General features: G+C 35.2%; 4 protein-coding genes across 5 annotated transcripts; 3 read left to right on the forward strand and 1 right to left on the reverse strand.

Annotated features, from left to right (window-relative positions):
* The first annotated feature begins 487 nt into the window (after positions 1-487).
* On the forward strand, positions 488-1,795 carry LOC140747379 (tRNA-uridine aminocarboxypropyltransferase 1). Its single transcript, XM_073079806.1, has 2 exons — positions 488-922; positions 1,024-1,795. The coding sequence occupies exons 1-2, from the start codon at positions 728-730 to the stop codon at positions 1,753-1,755; spliced, it is 927 nt and encodes a 308-aa protein (XP_072935907.1). The 5' UTR covers positions 488-727; the 3' UTR covers positions 1,756-1,795.
* A 203-nt stretch (positions 1,796-1,998) lies between these two features.
* ebi (transducin beta like ebi) lies at positions 1,999-5,982 on the reverse strand. Its single transcript, XM_073079805.1, has 8 exons — positions 5,727-5,982; positions 5,476-5,625; positions 5,254-5,396; positions 4,976-5,175; positions 4,637-4,757; positions 4,256-4,408; positions 3,365-3,556; positions 1,999-3,286 (listed from the first exon to the last, which is right to left on the reverse strand). Exons 1-8 carry the CDS (start codon positions 5,782-5,784, stop codon positions 2,786-2,788), a joined length of 1,518 nt encoding a protein of 505 aa, XP_072935906.1. The 5' UTR covers positions 5,785-5,982; the 3' UTR covers positions 1,999-2,785.
* A 7,291-nt stretch (positions 5,983-13,273) lies between these two features.
* On the forward strand, positions 13,274-23,752 carry Grip91 (gamma-tubulin complex component 3). Of its 2 annotated transcripts, none has more exons than XM_073079808.1 (18): positions 13,274-13,677; positions 13,938-14,131; positions 14,470-14,583; positions 15,060-15,213; positions 15,602-15,784; positions 16,054-16,136; positions 16,391-16,508; positions 16,918-17,049; positions 17,290-17,380; positions 17,567-17,721; positions 18,335-18,572; positions 19,055-19,194; positions 19,695-19,901; positions 21,430-21,647; positions 22,131-22,272; positions 22,569-22,683; positions 22,954-23,128; positions 23,458-23,752. In XM_073079808.1, the coding sequence occupies exons 1-18, from the start codon at positions 13,608-13,610 to the stop codon at positions 23,488-23,490; spliced, it is 2,562 nt and encodes an 853-aa protein (XP_072935909.1). In that variant the 5' UTR covers positions 13,274-13,607; the 3' UTR covers positions 23,491-23,752. The 2 variants fall into 2 exon arrangements, with proteins under 2 accessions (XP_072935909.1, XP_072935908.1); XM_073079807.1 differs by lacking the exon at positions 13,274-13,677 and adding an exon at positions 13,684-13,821.
* A 326-nt stretch (positions 23,753-24,078) lies between these two features.
* On the forward strand, positions 24,079-25,789 carry LOC140747381 (uncharacterized). Its single transcript, XM_073079809.1, has 4 exons — positions 24,079-24,345; positions 24,416-24,613; positions 24,709-24,952; positions 25,354-25,789. The coding sequence occupies exons 1-4, from the start codon at positions 24,211-24,213 to the stop codon at positions 25,539-25,541; spliced, it is 765 nt and encodes a 254-aa protein (XP_072935910.1). The 5' UTR covers positions 24,079-24,210; the 3' UTR covers positions 25,542-25,789.
* Positions 25,790-26,265: the final 476 nt, after the last annotated feature.

Consider the following 26,265-nt stretch of genomic DNA (forward strand, 5'->3'; position numbering starts at 1 on the left):
CCACACAAATCATTGTTCAACAATCCACGTTATAATTTATTCGCTTTTAAAGAGTTACCTTCTTTTAACCATATAATGTCCCGGAATAACTCTCATTTTTCGTACAAAGACACAAAGGTTTAGTTTAAAAGGTATATATCATTTTAAAGATTTAAAAGAAAAAAATGACTGAACCAAGCATGTACTCGTAAAATAAAAACATCCCAAGACTCGTTTTGTAAAATTAATTCTTCAATGTGCATGTATTCACGGCCTTATAAACTTGAAAATTATTATTAACTTAAATCAAAAACTGCCAAAGTTAAATAATATTTATATTGCTAGATAGTTACAAATAAAGCCTTATAAGACTCGTAGGTTTGTATAATTTAAATTCATATTTCAATTTACAGAAAGCTATACTGAACGCGGTGAGCTTTTGTCTATTCCATTTGCCATTGGTCATGATTGGTAATAAAATGGCAACTGGCATGTAATGTCATTGTCATTTTGTCATCAATCATCATATCTTGATTATCTTATCTTGGCATCGCATTGATCGTGATTACAATCATTACACTATCAAATTACAAGTTTTATTATTACAAATACAAAACATTGTGTAAAATTGTTGTATACATATTTTGTTACATTTGTTGTAGTTTGCTGCTTTTTGGTCTGTGAATGAAAGGAAGGAAAATTAAGTGCCATTATTTTCAATTACTTGATCAGTATACTATTAAAAATAATGAATCCGAAAAGCCCGGAAGCTAGAAATCGGGAAGGCAATCCCTTCGAAGGATTATTAATTACAGATTCTCAAATACTTAATAAAATAGACAATCGGAGCTGTTGCTCTCGTTGCCAGAAATCGCGAATGTACTTTTGTTATACTTGTTTCATTCCTGTTCCTCAGCTCGAAGGTTGCATTCCACACTGTAAAGTAAATATGACTTGCTTACATATTATTTAGTTACTACCATATATTACCTACTTATTTTATTATTCAGAAAGATGTAATATTTAATGTAACCTTTGTTTCAGTTGCCAATAAAGGTAGATATAATTAAACATAGGCGTGAAATAGATGGTAAAAGTACTGCAGCACATGCAGCAGTTTTAGCATCTCTTGATGTAAATATTTACACATATCCAGAGATCCCAGAATACGATCCTAATAGCAGAACTGTTCTACTGTTCCCAGGAACACAGTCTAGTTCAGTTCGAGAATTGTTTAGTGGTAAACAGAATTCAAAGTCATACTCTGAGCAGCTATTGGAACAATTACCTTTGGGGTATAATGTTGGTACACTAAGAACCAAATTATTTGAAAATGACAATTTTGTTGATGAGATATATCATGTAGAAAAGTTACCTATAGATCGTCTGGTGCTGATTGACAGTACATGGAACCAAAGCCGTGGAATATATGCAGATAAGAGATTGCAAAGCCTACCAACAGTTGTGTTACAGCACAGGGCTTCACAGTTTTGGAGACATCAAAAAGGCAGTCCAAGATGGTATCTTTCAACTATAGAAGCATTACACCAATTTTTACTGGAATTGCATATATGTGCATGGGGTCAAAGTGAACAATATTCAACTTATCTGACCTCGCAGTATCCTATACATAATCCAAAAGATGATCATCCTCAATGTAAACCATATAATGGAGAATATGATGATTTATTATATTTTTTCAAATTCATGTATGAAAAACTGCATAAGCTGTACAAACATGAAGATTTACTTGCATATACAAGATCAATGACCTAATGTACATTTACTTTATTGAAAATAAAACTTTTAACATTAACTGCTGTGTATTAAAAGTTACAACACATCTACTACACATTGCATATAAGCAACACAAGTCATTGCTCAGCTCTTTTTTTGTTATAAATGGTAATAAATAAGTTATTTTTTTAATTGGTAAATAAAGTATAATATATTATATCTTGCCCTACTAAACAAGAATTTGGGGTAGTAAAATTAAGTAAAACAAGTAAATAAAAAAATAAAAAATAAAACATTACTTTATGAAGTATATTTATTATACATCTTAAAAAAAATAGAATTACCAGATGTCATTGAAATTTCTTTTCACTACACAAACTAATAAGCCTAAATGGCCTTTTATAGACTGCTGTTTATTAAATTTATTCATTCTATGTAAAGATTATAAGTAATAAGAAGTTATTTCTGCAAAATATTGCAACCATTACTTTACATACACTGCCTATATTTTCCATAAATATATATATATTTTATATTTGAATATATAAGTTACTTTAAATGATAATTATGTGTCATATATCAAGTTGTAAATGAACAGTGCTAAAAACAGCATTTTAAGTGGTTTCTTTAATTGCGCCTGTTCCAACTTGGAGATTACTCAGGCAGTTCTACGCTACTGCTAAATTTTCTATTATTTAATTATTCAATCAACTAGAGAGTACATTTGTTTTCATAAATATTAATGCAAAAGCTACAATGTAAACTATTTCTATTGTAACATGTAACAGTAAAATAATTTAGCTCAAATTAATTAATATTTGACTACAAATGACAAAGGAAACATTGTAGTTGACACAAGATAATATAATATAGGTATATCTTACTTATCTGTCCATTGAAAAAAGTTCATCCATATTTTAAGCTAAAGATATAAAAGACAATATGGATATTTTTTCATATGTTACATACATTAAGGTGATTGAAACCAATATTCCAAGAAGGTTATTGCAAAATATATAGAAATATGCAAAAAATATGTACTGCTATATTTTAAATATATGTTGATGTGCTACAATTTACGCAAATCCAAGACAAAAACACTTCCATCACTTGCACTTGCACCCACTTTTGTTCCACGAGAATTCCAGCAAACCTCAAATATACCTCCTGTGCCTTTATAGGAGTGAACAAGTCCTCCAGTCTGAGTGGACCAAATGTGTACACACTTGTCAAATGAGCCACTGGCCAAGAATTTCCCATCAGGTGAAAACGCAACACTGTATACTGGTTCTGTGTGTTTAGTTAGTGTGTGTATACAGACACCTCTTTCTACATCCCACAAACGCACTGTGGAATCAAATGATGCACTTGCTAGTATTAAATTCATGTTAGGATTCTGAGTGCCAGGCCCAGTAGGTGACCATTTGATAGTGTAGATCTCCTTAGAGTGAGCTTGCAGGTCATGCACACAAGTATCTTGTTTCATTGACCATATTTTTAGTGTCATGTCATCTGAACATGATGCTAGTAGTTGTCCTTGAGGGTCCCACTTTATAGCATTAACTTCATTCTGTAAGATACACCAAAATTCATGTTAATTGTAACTCCATGAACATCAAATTCAAAAAACACTGAACAATGTACTTACAGTGTGACCTTGGAAACTCTTTATAGGCTTGTCGGCATGCAGTTTGCACACATGAATGCACTGATCAGTGGAACATGATGCAAATGAAGTATTTGTCTGCCAGTCAACATCTAGGGCTGGTGCCAGGTGGAAAGAAAACTGCTGTGTGCATAACCCTGATGCAGCATCCCATATAATGGTGGTTTTATCAACCTGCCAATATAGAATTGAAGTGTTTAAACATATAGACATAATTTAATGATGATAAAAAATGATATATTATCATTATTCTGAAGGTGGTAGAACCTTTTGTGGTTCGACTCTGGCGGTACCACCGCCACACCTTTTTCTACCTAATAACAGCAGTGTTAGGCGCTGCTGTGTTCTGGTTTGAAGAGTGCATTAAGGGAGACAGACTTTTCCGAGGCGTTCATGCTTAGTCCTCAGGGGTAGCGGCGCATCTGTGGCAACCTCAGATAAGAATATCTAATCCTATCTGGGGTTGATTACAGATGTCCATGGGCGGCAGTAGCCACTTAGCATCAGGTGGACTGTATGCTCATCTGCTACTCCCATATAAAAAAAAAATTACACAATATTTTTTTTAAAAATAATTTTAATAATGGGACCAATTTCTCTATATTTTTTTGATTTATAGCTTGAGCTCGTCTTAACAAAAGATGTCTATGTGTGATATATTTTTATTTACTTGGCTGTTTGTCATGCAGGTCCCTTGTGAAAAACTTAAGTATCTTAAAAACATTAAATTTCTCAATTATGTTATACATATATAAATATATACATATAATAATTCTTAATATTATTAACTATTGTATAAAGAATTAAAAAAAAAAAATAACATAACACTATTATAATTCTTATGTTAAGTATAATACATCATAAACCACTTACACCTGCACTTAAAATATAATTGCCTCTCTTATTCCATTTGAGAGCAAAAATGGGTCCTTTGTGCTGTCCTAGTGTTGATGCCAAGGTCCCATCTGTAGTCCAAATTCGAGCATAACCATCATAAGAACCTGTTGCTAAAAGATTGCCATCACACTGAAATAAAGAAAATGGAATTGATTAATTATCTATGTAAGTAAAAACATTAAAAATTGAACCTGGACAAAGAATTCCCAGTACTCACTTATAGTTTTGTGAGTCATAAGTGTGACAACCAGTTACCATCAAGTGAACCTCTTCTTTATATTTCTGTTTTCCATTAGCTTACAAACAATAAAGGACAGGGTGGTAAATAATATAATTTGAAACCATTCTACAACTTACATTCCAATCTAATGATGTGACGTCTTTGTTACTTGGTACCTCTGCACCTCCCTTTTGAATGCAATGTCTCAAGACCAACTGATTAGGGGTAGTTGCTGGATTATCCGACATGTCCCATATTCTAAAAACAATTCATGCATTATATATAACAAAAAGTTATATATAATTTCGTTAGTAGATTAATCAGGGAAACATTTAAGTTTATTTGTTAGTCATAATTACCAGTATAATGATTCATCTGATAATGTAATAAGGACACATTTAAATGAAAAAATAACATTAAATAAAATATATTAAATAAATACAGGAGAGTAAAAAAGAATATTGTAAACAAGATACCTAGCAGTACTGTCTCCTGATCCACTGGCTAGGAGATCAGTGCTTGGATTCCAAGCGCATATAAAAACTTCAGACTCATGTCCTCTTAGGACTGTGGCTTTACTGGCAGGAATTTCTATGGACTGATCTACATTCATGTTCTCTGGTGCACTGGGAGTGGCAGCACCACCTGTTGTTGATGCTGCACTACATGTGGTACCCTGAAAGTGGAAAATATAGAAAGTAACTTCTAATAAAATATTTGCTTCATAAAATTGAATTATGTGATGTGTTCATACGTCAACTCCATTTTGTTCCCCTCCAGAGCCCGGCTCTTTTAGAGCTTGTTTTTGTGCATTGTGAGCATTCTGCCGTGCAGTCACTGTGTCCGGTGTGACAGCATCAATTAAACTAAGGCTTTCCGTAAGTCGTGTTTCACTTTCTAAAAGAAAAAACATATTAATTTGAAATTTGTGAGGTTGTGGATTCAATAGTATCATACAAATATGCGCAATATTTACCATCATCACCAATTGTTATTTCCGCCTCTGTGTATTGTAAGCCCTTCTGCAGTATATTTAATAAAGCAGCCGGAGGTACATGAGCACCATTAATGTTGCTTTGAGACACATGCGACTCGATTCCAAATGTGTATGCAGAGTGATGGAATCCTAAAAATACCGGTTACTATATAATTAGTTTGTCGGATACAACAAATGTTTAATGAATACTATAATACTTTAAAGTAAAACTGCTATTCTATAAAACATACCAGATTCTTGTAAGTACCGATAAACAAGAAAGTTCACTTCGTCGATTGAAAAACTCATTTTGAACACATCTATAACATAGGTATTGACAAAATAGAGAGTTTAAATAAACACCAGTCTGATATATAAAGTTTATATCATATTCATAAAACAAAACAAAGTTTTAATTCTATTTTTACTAATTAGTTGCTTTTATAAAATGAGAATAGTTCACAGCCGCCACTTTTGCTTGTCGCAAATCGTCCATAAACTATAAAGTAATGTTATACATATAGTTTTAATAAAAATCACAGATAACGTCTAGGATTGTAACAGTGTTGCCAGTGTCCGATTTGTAATAATACAGTGCACTAATAAAAAAAATACAGTAGATCGGCATAAAACTACAGTGTTTTTACGGTAAAGCTTTTATTATTTTAGTCGAATCGCGTAATATTGATTGTGTTCGTAATCAAGCGCTTTCTTTTTTTTTGTTTTGATCTCGATTATCTTACTAAACCTCCTTTCACGGTCCGGTCACGGCGACACCATCCAATGAAATACGGGGAATATCCGATTATTGTTAATGCATAAAGCCGCAACTACACTTTTATTATGTGTAACAAACAATAAACACAAGCCAAACACCGAACACAAACAAGCTTGTTGTTTGTTACAAACACTTACAAATTGACTCGGACGGTAATCATATCATATACCATCGGCGACTACAAACAGCAGGCAAACAGTAATTATTATTGTAGCCTGCTTGTTCAAAGCTTGCCAAGTGTGTGGATTACGTATTTACATTATTAAAACTGAAACCAGAGCACTGACTATTCAAAAGAATACGGCAAAATGCGTTACGTTTAACGAAGATGTTATGTAATTTTTAACATTAAAATGTTACGTATTTACTGTAAATTGTAATACAGTATACGGTTAATGTAGTTAAATTACAATCAATCCTCTGTAATTACAGTGCACCTGGCCACACTGGGTTGTAATATAGAATTATAGACTACAAATGATTGAAGCATGATCGACTCGTAAATTATATTATTATTGACTTCATTGGCTATGGTCCTAATTTTAAAACTATTCCGAATAGGGAATATGCATGTGATTTAGATTTGCTTGTTATTTTTTTCCTCGGTACATTACGGTCCTGAAATTACATCTAAACCATTATTTTTTCTTTATTTCGTGTTAAATTGTTTAAAACTTTAATCAAAAATCGTAAATTATGCGCGCGAAATTCAAATTTGCAAAACGCATTCCCATTGGTCGAATCGAAAAATGACGTCACATAGCGTGTTACGATGTTTATCGGCGTCGATATTCAAACTGTTTGAGAGAAAAATTGTTTTTGTCTACTCCTATTATATTCCTACAGTGTTATTTATTACCTAGTGCGATTTTTCTACATAGTATTATTAGGAATAATCAAGAACAATGATTGAAAGTAGTTTTGTCAAAGCACAATCGGACTATTTACCTAAAATATGCAAAATGAATAAACTGGTTTTTATGCATAGGTCAATTCGGAAATATTTAACTGATCATAACTTATTATGTTAATATTCTTTTTTTTTATAATATAGGAGTAGCAGACGAGCATACAGTCCGCCCATGGACATATGTAATCAACCCCAGATAGGATTAGATATTCCCACCTAAGGTCGGCCACAGATGCGCCGCTACCCCTGAGAACTAAGCTGGAACGCCTCGGAAAAGTCTGTCTCCTACCACACCCTTCAAACCGGAACACAGCATCACCTAACACTGCTGTTATTAGGTAGAAATAGGTGTGGCGGTAGTGCCTCCGGAGTCGAACCACAAAGGGTTCTACCACCTTCAACCAATCACCTATCTTCACCTATCTTTATAATATTATAATAGATTATAATGCATTTTGTGTGTTTCAAATGATAGTATTATTCGTAGAAGTCGATAAGTACCCAACGAAGTAGATGATCAATGCAATATTTTAAAATCATTTACCTAAAATTATTGTTTGTTACAGTAAATACAAATGTTAATGCGATTTTGGAGATACTATATCTGTTTCCTATAATCTTGCACCACATTTTTCGTATTTTCGCATCTTTTGCAAAAGAAAAAACACTATATAATGTATTTATAGTAGTGGTTTTGCACAATAACTCTTGGAAATGTTTAAAAAGTGGTTATTTAGCCTTTCCCATGATGTAAATAGCGATGAAACCTCAAAACGTTTAATAATACCTTTATGTGCATACAGTTATCATCAATATTAATACAAATCACGCTACGTGACGTCATTCAAAGAGCGCGTAAAATGGCGGCGTTCAAATGTGTCAAATTTTATTGATACTTTAAATAATTTTTTAAAAAATATTTCAATCACTAATAAAATTGTTTATATTTTTTACTATGTTAAAACGATGTGATAAGTGGTTTAAAATAATAAAATAAAAATGTGCATATTCCCTATTAGAAGTTAAATCTTCATAATAATGAAAGTACAATGATGTGAGGCTGAAAGGCTAAAAGCCGTTAAAATAAAAGTTAAATTCATGTTCTATTTAGTTTCATACTACTTGTTATTGTAATTAATTAAAAAAAAGTTATTTGAATATAAAAAAATATATCATCATATAAAGGTTAATGTAAACATCAGGCGGGTTATTTTATTTAGTTACGTTATTAACATTTTTTACTTTCTGAGGTTTTATAATAACATTTAAAAATCATGATTGTTTATGATTACCTCATTGTAAAAATGTAAATAGAAAGACTAGGAGTAATGATGATCATCATCTTATTGTTCTTCTGTAATTGGGTACTTGACACTAATAACAATAAAATATGAAATATGATCGATATGATAGCTTATAAGTAAACATAAATTATGCAGTATTTCGTTTATTTTTTAATACGTTCTAAGTATTTTAATTTTTAAAAAGAAATTTTCGATTTTTTATCTGTGGATTTTAAATCCCAAAACGGCGACAGTGCTGCCTCAAATGTCATGTGACGTCACTACATCGAAACCAAACAAGACAAATAATAAATTAATCGTTTGCTGTTAGAGTTGGTTGAATTTATGTTGTGAACCGAAATGAAGCCATACTATATTAAAGCTGATAGCGTGAACCTGCTTAAAGATCCATATATGCAGTGCAATAAATCAAAATGGATACAAAAAATTCCGTGAGATAACCTATGGAAATATCAAATAAATAACGTAAGTAAAACATTCTTTATATTTACATTTAATCATATCGGACAATTAAAACATTTCTTAACTGACTTCAGACAGAAGAAAGGTTGTCTTCAAGTGATTATTAAGATTTTTTTAAATATACTTATATTCTTATGTGAACTGTTTTAAGGTTATTAATTGGTTATATTTATATTTACAGATCTTCCCGACAATCGTATAGTGACGACGTTATAGAGTATGTGCAGTTTAAGAGGAAGGCAAGCTTGTGTTTCATGAAAAGTAAAAGTTGTCCTGAACACAAGGTACATCAATGAAAATGAAAATGCGATGACTGTCCTGCCTAGAAGAAGTGAGGAGCCAAAAGTTTCGAAAGTGGGCACCAGTCTGAAATACATAAAGTAAAGTACACGGGAAATAGTACTTCTTTACTTGCGTAACCTACCCAACAAGATGAAGGAAGAAAAGTGACCATACAGTTGGCTACTTGACACTTTTTGGGAAACTGTTTTAATGAATTCATATACGTATTATATATGCCTTTCATTGATCATTTTTTCGAAAAAAGGGCTATTTATTAATAAAAAACATATTTTTATTACGGTGAACGGAACGTTACGCCAAAACAGGCGGTCAAGTGTCATTTCGTAGCGTGACGTCAACACATTGAAAATATAGAAATAAACTTCACACACATACGCTACACATACTTCAGGGGAAATCTTGGGAATTATTTAACTTTTATTAGTACAATTTCAAGAATGTCAAATTACAAGGCGTGTGCAGTGACGATGTGTACAAGTACGATCGCTAAATATCCTAACAAATTTGCTTATAAAAGTTCCTAAACCCAAATCTCATAAACGTTAAGGAACTTGCAGATTCTTATATGTTTAAATCCTCTGTTTGCAAGCAATGACATTTTATACTATCTATGTAAGAGAAGTATTATTGAAAAAAAGGAATAAATTTAGTAACTCTCGAGTGATTCGTCAATTCCAAATCATTGGAACGGGACGTAATCAAAACAAAACAGCAAGTGGAAGTATTCATATATTTAATATATTATATAGATGTCTATGATAAGAATAGAATTATAAGACGTCTATAAGAATTCTATTTTAAGGGCCCATTCTGTAATTAATAGGACACAATTAAAATATTTATGACTGTGTTATTATTGATGGTGCATGTGCACTGATTAAGTTACAGGACTGTATAATTAAAAATACATGATTTGCTAATATTAGTATTTTATTAACCGATTTCTTTGTTTATTTGGTTTATATGGTTCTATTAGTGAGTACACACAGTAGAACTTTTGTATATATTTATCATATGTTACAGTTACAATAATTACTACAGATCACCTAAGCTTAATTTTTGTGCTGCTTGCGTGTCTGCTTTTCTTCATTACTAAAATTATTTTCCGTAACAAATGGATATATATTTTTATCACTGTCATTTTCAGAATTAAATTGCAATGCAATAATAGGAACTGTATGGTCACTTTTCTTCCTTCATCTTGTTGGGTAGGTTATGCAAGTAAAGAAGTACTATTTCCCGTGTACTTTACTTTATGTATTTCAGACTGGTGCCTACTTTCGAAACTTTTGACTCCTCACTTATTCTAGGCAGGACAGTCATCACATTTTCATTTTCATTGATGTACCTTGTGTTCAGAACAACTTTTACTTTTCATGAAACACAAACTTGCCTTCCTCTTAAACTGCACATACTCTATAACGTCGTTGCTATACGATTGTCGGGAAGATTTGTAAATATAAATATAACCAATTAATAACCTTAAAACAGTTCACATAAAAATATAAGTATAAATAAAAAAATCTTAATAATCACTTGAAGACTTCAGACAGAAGAAAGGTTTTTTCTGTCTGAAGTCAGTTAAGAAATGTTTTAATTGTCCGATATGATTAAATGTAAATATAAAGAATGTTTTACTTACGTTGTTTATTTGATATTTCCATAGGTTATCTCACGGAAGTTTTTGTATTCATTTTGATTTATTGCACTGCATATATGGATCTTTAAGCAGGTTCACGCTATCAGCTTTAATATAGTATGGCTTCATTTCGGTTCACAACATAAATTCAACCAACTCTAACAGCAAACGATTTAATTATTATTTGTCTTGTTTGGTTTCGATGTAGTGACGTCACATGGCATCTGAGGCAGCACTGTCGCCGTTTTGGGATTTAAAATCCACAGATAAAAAATCGAAAATTTCTTTTTAAAAATTAAAATACTTAGAACGTATTAAAAAATAAAAGAAATACTGCATAATTTATGTTTACTTATAAGCTATCATATCCAACATATTTCATATTTTATTGTTATAACTGTCAAGTACCCAGTTCCTATTATTGCATTGCAATTTAATTCTGAAAATGACAGTGATAAAAATATATATCCATTTGTACGGAAAATAATTTTAGTAATGAAGAAAAGCAGACACGCAAGCAGCACAAAAATTTAGTTTAGGTGATCTGTAGTAATTGTTGTAACTGTAACATATGATAAATATATACAAAAGTTCTACTGTGTGTACTCACTAATAGAACCATATAAACCAAATAAACAAAGAAATCGGGTAATAAAATACTAATATTAGCAAATCATGTATTTTTAATTATACAGTCCTGTAACTTAATCAGTGCACATGCACCATCAATAATAACACCGTCATGAAATATTTTAATTGTGTCCTATTAATTACAGAATGGGCCCTTAAAATAGAATTCTCATAGACGTCTTATAATTCTATTCTTATCATAGACATCTATATAATATATTAAATATATGAATACTTCCACTTGCTGTTTTGTTTTGATTACGTCCCGTTCCAATGATTTGGAATTGACGAATCACTCGAGAGTTTTTTTTTTTTTTTTTTTTTTTTTTTTGGTTACGAGGGGGAAACCTTCAAAAGGTACCCTATGCCGTGGGAGCGGCACGGGGTTATGTGGGATTCTTACCGCACTAAAACCCCCCCGGTGGCCGTCCTCGGCGCTGCGTAGAGAACTCCGGGATCTCCAAAGGAACGCAACCGGAGTCCTCTTAGCGCGTTGCCCCATCGGGCTCTGCTCAGGTGAGCTTGACGCTCGCCACACCGTCTGGTGGGCACGACGGTATGCGGCCACACATACCGCCGTCCTTCCCGGGGTCACTAGCCGGGCAGTTCGAGCTCCCACTCTTGCCGCCCGCAACCCCGGAAGCCCCTTTTAGTCGCCTCTTACGACAGGCAGGGGATACCGTAGCCCTATTCTGGTCCCGGAACTACAGGGACACCGCGCCGGTGGACGTTATCTACGCCCGCGGCGACTCCTCCTCCGAGCGGGTTCAGCGCGCTCCCTAGCTCGCTCGGCGTCTTCCTTCGCGGACATGACTATGTCGCAGAAGGTGATCATGCCTTCCCAGGCTTCGCTGCGCTGAACCATCGCTCCAACAATGGCGGCTGGAGACAGGTCCGGTCCCACTTTTGACACGAGGATCCGCCGCTGAGACTCCCACGCTGGGCAGTACTGCAGCGTGTGCTGTGCGGAATCCTCGTGGTGCCCGCAATGATGGCACTGGGCAGTCTCCACTCGAGAGTTACTAAATTTATTCCTTTTTTTCAATAATACTTCTCTTACATAGATAGTATAAAATGTCATTGCTTGCAAACAGAGGATTTAAACATATAAGAATCTGCAAGTTCTTTAACGTTTATGAGATTTGGGTTTAGGAACTTGTATAAGCAAATTTGTTAGGATATTTAGCGATCGTACTTGAACACATCGTCACTGCACACGCCTTGTAATTTGACATTCTTGCAATTGTACTAATAAAAGTTAAATAATTCCCAAGATTTCCCCTGAAGTATGTGTAGCGTCGAAGTTTATTTCTATATTTTCAATGTGTTGACGTCACGCTACGAAATGACACTTGACCGCCTGTTTTGGCGTAACGTTCCGTTCACCGTAATAAAAATATGTTTTTTATTAATAAATAGCCCTTTTTTCGAAAAAATGATCAATGAAAGGCATATATAATACGTGTATGAATTCATTAAAACAGTTTCCCAAAAAGTGTCAAGTAGCCAATTTCCATTTCATTCTATTGTTCTTAATCTTAAGTAATTAAATAAGGAGGTTACTCTTCGACTCAATATCAAAAATACGTAAGTAAACTCTTTTGTGGAACAATCTATTAATAGAGAGTACCTTCTGAACCATGATTTTATCTTGAAATATTCTAAACCGATCGCTATTTAATTTTATCGTACACGTATCCTAAATAGTTATTGGGGCATCATTCATCTGCGCATTAACCTTTATACGATATTTGACAACTATTAAATGTCAATTACGTCAATCAAATGACAATGAACGAAGCAATCAAATTAACGAATTCATCTATCAATAAACTAACCAACCAATCCCATCTTTCTATATAAAATTATCAATCAAAATTATTCAAAATAAAACATACATATTTGTAAAATAGACCGAATTGTGTTCAAAGGCTTCGTAATTTTCGTATCATGAAATAATTAAATAGGCTATAACGGACAAATTCAACCAAATAGTCTAATAAACGCTCCGTTTCGATGTGACTAAGTGAATACTGGAACACCAACTGGGGTATTTTGTTTATATTTTCTTTCGCAGGTCACAAATATCTGAATTCAATTTTGGCAATGGATATATCGGCTAATAAAGTAGCCGCGTTACTTCAAAAATTATGCGTACTATTGTCATCGGAGCCAGGTTTGTTTTGTTTTTATTTAATGAATCAAAGTGTCAATGAACATATTGGCATTATTTTAGAATATTTTTTCTGCAAAGTTTTTACGTATTATATGAGTAATCTGCAGGATTTTGTTCGTGATTTATTATCCAAAATAAAAAGAGGTATTAGAAATCTTATTTTGTATACCTTATAATGTCATTATAGTAAATAAGTGTTAATGCAATAAATTAAACATACCTAACTGATTGTCTCTTACATGTATTCTATGTTATTGTAGATGGTGCATATGAGATAGCGTCGTCATACTTATCTTCCATCAGTGATCTTCTCACTGCACAATCTTCTTCACACTTCTCATGCACAGTTCAAGATGAGAGACTACTTTGTCAGAGGATTCATTCCCGGCTGGCTAGTGTATCTGCCAAAGATGCTGATAAATTCAATGAATCCTATGCAAAATTAAAGAACTCTGTAAGTTACTGTATATTAGATTTTATTAAAGTTTAAAATATAGTTTCTACAGTGATTTTGCAAAAATATCAAATCTATCACTGGATCTGAACCCAGAATATCAATAAAACTGAAGTCATCAGTATGTTATAAAATTATTAGGCACTTTAAAACAAATAATTGACAGAAAAGTGTCTGAATTTTTTGTAGATGTGTACCTAAAATATAAACTTTAGGATTATGGTGTCTTCTTTACATATTTTACTGTCATGTTTTTTAATATGTATAAATCAATTCAGGGCATCAATAATATCCCTTTCTGTTACGTAAGGAGCTAATTTTGCAATTTATTTTTATAGTTTATTCTGAAGCAGAGAGTGTCAGTGCTATCCCTCCTTTTGGCATTGTCAGAGGCTCCACAGCATTCTGACTCCACTCAGCAGCTGTTCCCTATGCCTAACCTTGGAGTTGCTGTAAGTTATATAACTTAATTTTAGGTAGAGTCCGTGCCAAACTTGTAGTCCCCTCTGCAGTTATTGCAAGCAGGTGTAATCAGAGAGATAGTGCGGTTGAAGACAACCACAAGAATATACTCTGTAGCAACAGTATGATCACACTAATGTAATGGACATTTGGGCGAGAGTGGGCAGTGGACAGTTGTGGGGGGTGTTCCATGCTGTCTTCGTCCTGCCAATATCTACAATTTGCTGTTGTGCCGAGACTCACTTCTATATCAGAGCAGACTAGACATTTGGCGAGGTCTCTAAAAGTTTATTTTTTTTATTTACCCAATATATGCTTCATGGTATATTCAAGACATTTGAATGTTACATCGATGTAGTGTTATTACAGGGAAAGCTTATACATATAAATTATACATATACATTATAAATCTTTCTATTGCTTTGTAGAAATACATAATACAATAAAAATGATGAATACTTTTCAGAATTCTACTGTTGGCTTGTCAGGAACAACATCAAGTACTAGTAAAAGCACAATGGGGTCTGTAGGATGGGGCAGTAATCTACCGAAGCAGCAAACATCTAGCCAAAGCTTACCATCCAATAACAGCAATATGGTTATTGCCTTACAAGCAAGTGGTAACTATAATGTTTCCTCTTAAACAGCTGTCATAATTCATCCATTTATATAAAGTTATCCATGTAGATATTTATCGCAAATAAAGTAAGTGATCTTGAGATCAATTCCTGGCTTGTTCATTGCTCTCTGTGTGCAGGATCTGTTATCATATATTTAGAATGGACAGAACCTGGCAGATTTTTGTTGTATGTTTACAGGCAGTCCTTACTTGTGGACATCAACCTGAGTTCCTCATTTAAGTGTTTCATTGACCTACCGTTGCAATAATAAAAGAAATTGAGTACATATTTATTGTTTCAATTTCAGTTGTCATATGCAAAAATTCACACAATTCTTCTCAAACATGTCAAAAGACGTATATGTTCTAAAAAGCATTCGATTCCTCAGATCGAGCTAGCGAGCGCGCGTGCGTGCGCGAGGCGGTGCTGGCGGCGACGGGCGTGAAGTCGCGCGCGGCGGGCGGCTGGCCGCGCCCCGTGTGCGCGCTGTTTGCGCGCGTGGCGCACCTCGGCTTCCTGCACGACCGCCTCAAGGAGTTCATCGATCCCGCGTCTGGTCTCATGCCGCAAGGTAATTTACTTCGTGGCAAGGCGGAGGCATTCCAAAGTCGTCTTTAAGTTCATGCGCGGCAATATGCAAGTATAATTAAAAATTGAGGTTAACTGCAAGCTTAACACGTAAATTGCTTGAGAGTATATAGCAAACTCATATTGTAAGTAGTAGTAGGTGCTTGTTAGGTACTTACCTAATCAAGCTTGGAAAAAAACTGCTGAACATGTAATCAATCATCTTTTAGAAAATTAATATATTAATATATATCCATTTATTATATTTTTTAGGTTTAATGGGTGAAGGATTGGTAGCTTCCATCAGAGATGAACTTACAGAGTATTACCGAAGCGTTGCCCTTCTACAGTCACAGGTTAGTTTATCTCATTTGCTTTAATCTTGAATTAAATTGAAGTTTGGAACAAATATTTTGTTTACTACCCATAATTTTGATCTAAATTTACTTGGTCAAGATTCCTTATGTAAAAGGTTATATCAGCATCTATAAATTTGATATTTTTTATTATATAACTAATTGGTGTTTCAAATCCATCGGCTCATTATAAAAATGGATAATTTACGGATTATTATTAAACAGCAATGTTTGGTTGTTGGTGTTGTGCGCAGGTGTGCGAGGGCGACGGCGGCGGCGGCACGCTGCGGCGCGTGTGCGTGTGGGCGCAGGAGCCGCTGCACCGCCTCACCTGGCTCGCCAACATCGCGCACACTGTGCATCATAAGAAGGGTACTTTATTACTTACTTTTAAAACTCGTGACCAAAATATTATGATTTATTTTAGGTAACGCTTTGATATTATTAGGGTAAATAGAGATCGTAGTAGTTTTCGTGTTCCGTAATTGCGACATCTACACGACATATCTATTATCTATTGCCAAAAAAGTTTTGTATTAGTTCGAAAGATCTCAACTATTTCACCATCGTGATATATAGAATTACTATTTGATAAAGCTTTGTAAAATTATCGTTTTATTAAATGTTCATACATCCATAGGCTAAGAGATAGGATTAGCTGAGACGTCTGAACGACATCCATAAGGACATCGAAGTATGTACTAGTATGCACTAGTGAAACTATAGATTTTGTGCAATTGCTTTGAAAATACATGACGTTTGCCGCGTGTGGTGTGCGCAGGCGGCGAGCTGGCGTCGTGCGTGCACCGCTTCGTGCGGCACGGCGACGAGCGCGTGGCCACGCTGGCGCGCCGCCTTCTCACCGCGCTCACCTACCCGCTGCTGCTCATGCTCACCCGCTGGCTGCTGCACGGTCAGTTTTATATTATTTGGCTATTCCCTTTTCATATCTACCCTACTTAACTTCTACAATTGTAAATCAATTGTCATATCAATGTCATATTATTTGTATTTAGCTTTATATAATCAAATGAAGTAACATATTACAAAAACTATAATGATATCGTATCCTTACCCATATGTAATGTAACATGTAATCATATAAATTATTATTAACTCTTTTGGGTACTTTATCTAGATTTTTATATTACAGGCGAAATCGACGACCCATTTAATGAATTCTTCATTGAAAGCCGCAGTGGTGTGCCTATAGATCGGATGTGGCACGATAAATACAGAGTGAGGTAAGAAACAAAAAAAAAATAAAAAAATATAGATGTAACCCAGTTTTATACAGCCGGATTTTATAGAAAACTGCAGTTCTAAGTAAGAATTTAAAGTATACAATCTTGATGCATTTAATTATCTTAAAATACGTAGTCAAAGAAATTTACGTGAATTAGTGATGAAATAGTAATGTATGATACCAGGGAATGGATGGTGCCGTCGTTCATGACGCGCGAGGAGGCGGCGCAGATCCTGGCGACGGGCAAGAGCGTGGTGTTCATGCGCGAGGCGTGCGCCGACGAGCCCGAGCCCGCCGACCACGCGCACCACCTGCACGACCTGCTGCGCCCCACCTCGGGTCGGTTACTTGATACCTGCGTGAGCAAGTATCGTATGAATAATGTTGCATGATCATATTGGGTTATTATGAACTCAGAGATAAATGATGATTTTACTAAATTTAGGTTATTATGAATTCTTTTTATGTACAGTCACGAGCATAAATGGTATGGAACCCTAAAAACTAATGATGCAGTGTTAGTTTTCCTCGTAACTCCTTTTAGCATTTTTCGCTAACTCCTATCGATTCCTATTTGGAAAATTCACCCTGTTAAAATATATTAATTGGCGACCCGCGTGACGGAACAGTCAACATAACGTCTGACGCGCAGAGGATCCCGGGTTCGACCCCGGTCAGACAGATATCTGAATGATGAATTTAAATATCTGTTCTGGGTCTGGGTGTTTGTGTATTCGTCTTTGTGAGTGTCCATGGCATCGGCGATACAGGGAATCATAGTGTGGGGCTGTGAGTGTCGAAAGTGTTTATTTACTACCCAATTATATTACGGCCACTTTTTATCTGTCTGTCAAAAACATTATTTGTCACAAACACACCAATAGAAGGATAGCTATACAAAGATTTAAAACTCACTCGTCAATCTGTCAATGGTTTCGTAATACGGTCGTAGGTAGCGGCGAGGGCGGTACGGCGGGCGGCGGCGGCGGCGGGGGCGGGGGCGAGGACGGCGCGTGGTGGGCGGCGGCCGGGCTGCGCGCGGGCGTGGCGGGCGCGCACGCGGCGGCCTCGCGCCGGCTGCTGGCCGCGCTGTCGCAGCACCACCACCTGCTGGACCACCTGGCCGCGCACCGCCGCTACCTGCTGCTCGCGCAGGGCGACTTCGTGCACCATCTCATGACGCTGCTGCAGTGAGGACACTCAAATACCCTTATTACCCTAATACGCGTATTTTCTCTTTTATTTTCTTTTCTCTACATCTATTATTACATATAATGTAAAAAGAGTATTTAATAAAGAATATAATTAAAAATAGATCAATACATGTAATGTAAAGGTGGTAGAACCCTTTGTGGTTCAACTCCGGCAGCACCACCGCCACACCTATTTCTGGCTCATAACATCAGTGTCGAGTACAGCTGTGTACCGGTTTGAAGGGTGTGGTAAGGGATACATACTTTTCCGAAGCGTTCCAGCTTAGTCCTCAGGGGTAGCGGCGCATGTGTGGCCGACCTCAGGTAGGAATATCTTAACCTATCTGGGTTTGATTACAGATGTCCATGGGCGGCAGTAGCCACTTAACATCGGGTGGACTGAATGCTCGTGTGCTACTTCTATATTATAAAAAATATATATATACGAACGCCTATTATTAATGCATATGTTACGTCAGGGAGGAATTAAACAAGCCCGCGTCGTCGCTGTACGTGCACAACCTGACGTGCACGCTGGAGGCGGCCGTGCGCGCCACCAACGCGCAGTTCGAGCCGCCGCACGTGCTCGCCCGTCTGCACGTCAACCTCTATCCTAACTGTGAGCGACGCAAACATTTTATGTTAATGACGTCTTTATTAAATGAGCATTACGGCCTGCATTGCAAGATAATGAATTCTTTATTGTAGTGATAAATTAAGGAATGTTATTTTATCCTCTTCGGTAAGACTGAAATTAAGTGTTTGGAAACCGAATTACAAATTCTTCGTTGTAAATGTAAAAAGTCACTTCCTTTACCATTGCAGCAATTTACATTAATTTTATAGAGTAAAATAATCATGACGATGATACTCCTACTACACGCTACTCTGTTTAGGTGTAATCAAATAATTCCATAAGTATAAAGCCCGCTTCACATGCTCGCGAGAATCTCGGGAGGACGCGAGAAATACCCGATTCCTATAGGCTCCAAATTCTCGATTCTTGCGAGAATGTGGAGCGGGCTTAATAAGTGACTTAACATATTTCATTAGGTGAAATGCATACTGTTTTTCTACCTTGATATTCTATAAAAAATACGAGTAATGTATGTATATTAGGTGACGGTCGCGAGGACTGCGGGTGGGACGTGTTCGCGCTGCAGTACCGCGTGGACGGGCCGCTGGGCACGCTGTTCCCGGCGACGTGCGCGGCGCGGTACCGCGCGCTGTTCGCGCAGCTGTGGCGCGTCAAGCGCACCGAGTACTGCCTGCACGACGCCTGGCGCGAGCACACCATACTCCAGAAGAGCCTCAAGCGGATGCCCGGTGGGTGATCATGCTGTGCCTGTACAAATATATTATCGGTCTTATTCATAAAAAGTTATAGCACACTTATAACGTTGCTACAGTACGATTGTCAAAAAGTGTTATTCATAAACGCATTTTAGGCACTAAACCGTTCTATAAACCTTCTATAACTTATAGAGGCCAGAACCCTACTATAACAGTGCTATAAGGCAAAGATGGCCGACTCTCAACAGCTGATTCGTGATTACTAACCTAATTTGACAATACGTTTATAATAAATTATGTCAATGTCCGTTTTGTATACAAACTTGAAATAATTTATTTTAATATCCGATAAATAACTTTATTATATCACTATTTTAAATTACAATGCAAATTTTACAAAGCTTAGATTATTAAAAATCTAGAAAACCGTCCACTTCGAAGAACATTGCACCAAAGAGTGATCTGTTTTCATTAGACTATAGGAAGCGTTATCGCTTTAATAAATCGACAGTAAATTTTATAATTGATCTCGTACGTAATGATCATAAATTAGATCGCAGAGGTCCTGGTACACCTTCTGAAATACAGGGTTTACTGCCATAAGATATTGCGAATGTTTACAAAACGAAACTTAATTGAATTTAACTTTATATAATTATATCAATATTACATAAAACATTAATATCCAACCAATTTTCACTCCTTTATCTTTTAACAACTTTTGCTTCACATACCATATAACAAATAAAATATTTTTAAATTCGCGGTATTTACAAATGCAATGACACTGACGTGTGATTTGGTTTTATCTACAACCCATTGACAAGAATGTCAAGACAGAATATTTTTTAGTACGAAATAATGTCATTTAATGATGTTTATCTATGGATATTCGTCAATTTGTTCGCCGAACTTCACTATAATGGCAACATTTTCATTTATAGTTGACTTTAGCGACACATTAGTTATAGAAGGTTTATGGAACGTTTATGAATAAGCAATTTTATAGAACGTTTTATAAGCTTATTGAACACTTTAACTAATGAGTGCTTAAAACCTTCTATAAGCATTTTTTATGAATAAGACCGTATGTGTGTCTCTAAATTCCAAGTAATTGTCAGTTTTAAGGTCGTTATATTAAGCTTATTGTAAATTTTTGTCTGCTTATATATTTTTCAGTTTGTCTTCATAGGTCAATTGCGCGAGTTTTAGCTTATTCTTGGAATGGGATGTATATTGAAGTGTAATCATTTTCATGAGGTTTTGACATTTGTACAGGTGTTTATCATTGCTTTATTTATATAGTTTACGCAAAATTTCTGGACTTACAAGTTACGCTAAGCAATCGCTCACTGGGTGTTTAGCATAAATGAAAAATGGGATGCAAGTCGATACTACGACTACATTAACAATTATTCTATAGCAGTCTGTTGCAAGATGAGTCTTAGCTTGCTTACGATATAGGACACCTTGTGTACATCGCCAACTTTGCGGGAAATTTTTATATACGTTTTATGTATATGTGTACATGTTTGTGTATGTTCGTGTGTCCGCCGCGCAGAGGTGTGGGGCCTGATGCGTCGCGTGTCGTGCCTGCGCGCGGAGGCGCTGCGACTGTGCGGCGCGCTGCAGGAGGCGAGCTGCGTGGGCGCGGAGCCGGCCTGGGCCGAGCTGCTGGCCGCCGCCGCCGCCCGGCACGACCTCGACCGCCTGCTGCGCCTGCACCACTACGCGCTCGACAGACACTCCATACACGCGATGATACACCACACCACGCAGGTCGCGACACTTACACACCTTGGCGCTTTGTTGTTTTCATTACGTATTAAAATCCACTTGTAGCTTTACAATTGCAAACAATACACTTATGTCATAGACTACAGATAGGATAGGAATTCCAATTAAGGTTTGAAGTACTTGTATATTTCCATTCCCGAAGACCATATTAATTTACTACATCTAGATATATTATATGAAACGACAGCACGATGATATGGACGAATGACAACCCTTGCTGCTGGTCCAGATTCGTATTCCGCATGGACTCTCGATTGATCTAAAGTTTACCAACACACTCATTATAGAGCCAATTCAAAGTCCTCGTGCACTTGACGTGCACGTATGGATTCTTGTAAACTTCTGTCTTTATATTTTTACCGTGCAAGTAAACTTCACATAAAATTAGAAAGCTACTGTGTACAAATATTATACAATGAGTTAATGCCATAGTAATTGGAATTTACAAAATGTTGTTGACAACAGGAATTACAATCGTACCTGGGCAACGTTCTGAACGAAACCCTGGCGCTGCGCAGTTTCGAGACCACGCTGCACGTCGGCATACGCGCGGAGCTCGAGCGGCGCGAATCCATCGAGCAAAAGAAAGCTGAAAATATTGCTAAGGGTATATTTCATACACTTTAAAATGTTAAATGTAACACACAATCCACATCTATGTGGTCAGATTAAAGACATCACCAAATAGGTATAACAAGTGATACCTATTAAAATATAAAATCTATTTGACGATTGTAGTGTTTTAAGCATTCCTTGAGCTACGACTTGCGGTCGGTGCCAAATTGCGGTATTTCTCATATTAGTAATCTATTTTTTTTATTCAATTTACTTATAGCTATTTTATTTTATATCGGTTTTAGCTATCTTCTTACTAATTTGCATTATAATAACATGTATTTTTAGGTGAATACGCATTTACCTCCGCCGATGAAGCCCAAGATAAAGAGAAGAGGAAGATATTCTGTCAGTTCTTGGCTAACAGAAAAGCTGATTTAAATGTTTGGGCGCGTACATACAGGTTAGTATATGCATGCATATTGATTTTATTGATTTTTAGATTAAACCATTTTTATTCTGTGAGAGTTCCAGTGTCTAGCAGACAGAATGTCAATAATATAGGATAGCTAATGTAGTAACATTTGGAGACCAGCGGGTCTTGGTATTTATATTAAAACTATATTATCAGTTTCAAGGCATTTACAGTATAAAAATACTTTAAATACCATATTAATAAGGCGGCATAAACAATGAATAAATAGATTTTTATACAACATTTATTAACTTGTAGGGGTCACGTGACCACGTTGATCCTGAAGCTGGCGCTGCACGCGGAGGTGTCACTACAGACGCTAGCTTTCCGACTCGACTACAGCGACTTCTACAAACGAGGCGACGCCAAGCTCCACGAGCCACTTACGTACCAACACAAGCGACTGAGTGAGATCGGCCTTAACCTGGCGAAGGTACTATACTTCTTTTATAAATGCTACACGTATTATTTGCATGTCGTGCTATTAAGAATTTTATATTTATAAATTTTATTGTGTAAATTATACATCAAATTTAATTTAATGTTAGCAATTGATGTACAAAATGTTTGATCAAAGATACAGAATTCAGCAGAAGTAGGTTTAACATGTATTCCATTATAATATATTATATTCTATATAATTGTGTACTGTTGTTATGTTCTATTGAAGTGTGCAATAAAGAATATCTATCTATCTATCTATATTCTAATACGGTTATCTATATTACGTGGACTGTAATTTAAAATGTTATTTGATTACAGAATAAGTTAATAGACCGCACGAAGAAAAAGTGACCCGTCATTTCTACGAAACCATCGGCTCCAGGCACATGTATGCCGTGGCTGGGTTTCGTATGTGTACGATCCAGTTAAGAATCTTTTTGTAGTTATATAGCACTCAATGAATATATTTAACACTGTTCCCGAAATGACACAAATTTGTTTAGCGTTATCATAACAATAAAATGCACTATTAAATATAGTTTCTGTCTTAACGTGCCATAGGTGCAATTTGTATGTTAAACATTCTTGAATAAAACTTTTTGTATGTCTCTAATACGTGTTTTATTGATGTTTATCTCATAGACATATGACAAATAGTATAAGTTATTTTGTGCGGAATGGTTCCGACGCAGGAACTACGGAAATAGTATAGTAATCTATCATACCTCTATTTTTATCTGATAATTAAACCAACATAAAGTCCATAAATATGAATATAAAACCTCAAATTAATATATTTTTTTCTTAGACTCTGATACTTTATTTTTTCCCTATAATATTTTGTTTTGGCTGTATAATTTATATTATCATTGACAATACAACAGGGATGAATTAGAAAGTAACCACCACTTCCGTGTGTCAGCGGCGCCGTTTTTGACAATTGACATAAGTTTGTTTCTGTTTTCGTTCGCATTTCCGTTTGGCAAACTTCTGCTTGCTTTTAATTTGCATTGTAACAATTTACTTTCTTGGTATTTTCTAAGTTTAAAAATATTTTTACAAGTCAATAAAATGATATCGTCGGAGTTTGAATGCTTAGATGAAGAAGTTAAGGAACTTTTACGCAACTATAAGTATAAGAAGGCAACCGCATACGAACCGTGTACTTTGGAAAACTTTAAAGAATGTTTAATCGGACTAAACGAGGTAAGTGAGCCCAAAAAATACTATTTGGTAATTAATTAACTTGTTAATAAACTTAATAAATATATTTAAGGAATTCGGGCTCTTCAACATCGATTATACTTTCAACCCGCATATCGACGTAGAAAATGGAACTATTCGGCCAGATGCTCTCGTGAAGCTTCTGAATGCCGCCTGGACCCTTTTACACCATCATAAGACCTCTAAAGAAAAAGCGGAAAGACTTGAAGAACAGTGTCACATCCTTGAAAATAATAATAAACAGCTCACAGTATGTACAACGCACAATTTATGATAATAAATTTTATTTATCAACTACTTAGTAATTGCAAACTTCTTTGTAAAATTTTATATACAATATTCTAGGTAATGCATAAAACATTGAAGGACAAGTTGAACTGTGAGAAAAATGAATCCCGAGCATGTGTAGCATCAGCTCAAAGAATATCAGACCAGTCTAATGAGGTGTACCAAAAGTTAACAGACACACGCACCAAACTGAATCAAGTACTGAAGCAAAAGGAGAGCACAGAGAAAAGTTTACAAAACAAGATTGCAAGGCTTCAGTTGGAAAACAATAAATTAATAGACAGGCTTAGAAATAAAAATGGTAAGGTATACTTTATGCAGCAGTAAAACATTAACACCCATTTTTTTGTCCGTATGAGCTTATCCGGGTTATGGCCTAATAATAAAGCGCTTTATGTAGATTGTGGGTACAAAGCACCTCAAAGTATAAAAAATACAAAATATAAAAATCAATGTTACTTTATCATAGTTAAAGAATTAAACTATGTAACTGTTAAGATAAATGGAATAATTGATTGTAGCCACAGAGTTATGCTAAGAGAATAATAGACTGACAAATACCTTTCCTTTAAAACTTTGTGGTCTACTTAAGCATTTCATAGCTTTTGAGGCTTTATCAGCTTGCAAGTAAGTGCATGTTGTGGTAACAGTGTCTTTTATAAGTTCTTTGGCGGGATTTATTAAATATACCTATTCTTCCAGGTACCTACACCCCATGCACAAAAGTGTGTGATTCGAGTTTAATGCAACTTAAAGAGAGGGAGAGGAAGCAGCGAGCAGTGATCTCACAGTTGCAAGCCAACAATCAGGAGTTACTCCGAGAATTGCTGAGTCTGAAAGAAGAGCTTATTCTTACAGGTCTTAGCGAAATGCAAATAAATAAGATTTAAATTCCAATGTTATCCCTTGTTATAAGAAAAACTGGAATGTGGTTGAAGAAAACTTTACCTGTTTGATTTGTTTCTTAATCTATTTATGACTATTGGTGTGTGATTTTGCAGTAGTATGTATTACTTTTATATTATTAGTTTAGAAATCTCGATTATCTGAATTAATAATTCTTTTTAAAATCAAAGAACCACAATGTTGACGAAAGATGCTAAAGACAAAGATCTGTTAAATTAGTGCATAGGTAAAAGTTAATATGTAACTCCTCTTAATAATATTATACAGAACCTGTGTATTGTATGAAAACTCAATTTTAATGGGCTTTTTAATACCTGAATAATATTAACATTTGAATTAAATGCCCCATGATTAAAATGTTGTCTAGGATTTAAAGTTACCAAAATTTTGTTTTAAGATAACTTAATAGGGTATGTATCAGTATTACTACTTTTAACTTTTTTTTATATATTGTTACTTTTTGTAGTTGATATTATGTGTTGTTCATAAATTCGTGTTTTATTATTATGATTAATCTTGTTTATAATTACAATAAACTTACCCACCAGTTATTGTTATGACGTCACTAAATTTTAGTTGTGTATTGCAAGGATTTTTTTCCTGTAATAAGGAGAATTACTGATAGATAACAACCCAAATATTTGGATGATGGTATGGAGATTTGTCTCAATTGTATGTTACCTGATTTAATAAAAAATTAAAACCCAA

This window comes from Epargyreus clarus, unplaced genomic scaffold, assembly GCF_041222505.1.
Source record: "Epargyreus clarus isolate Ecla_fem2 unplaced genomic scaffold, WU_Ecla_fem_2.2 ptg000014l, whole genome shotgun sequence".
Lineage (NCBI taxonomy): Eukaryota > Metazoa > Arthropoda > Insecta > Lepidoptera > Hesperiidae > Epargyreus > Epargyreus clarus.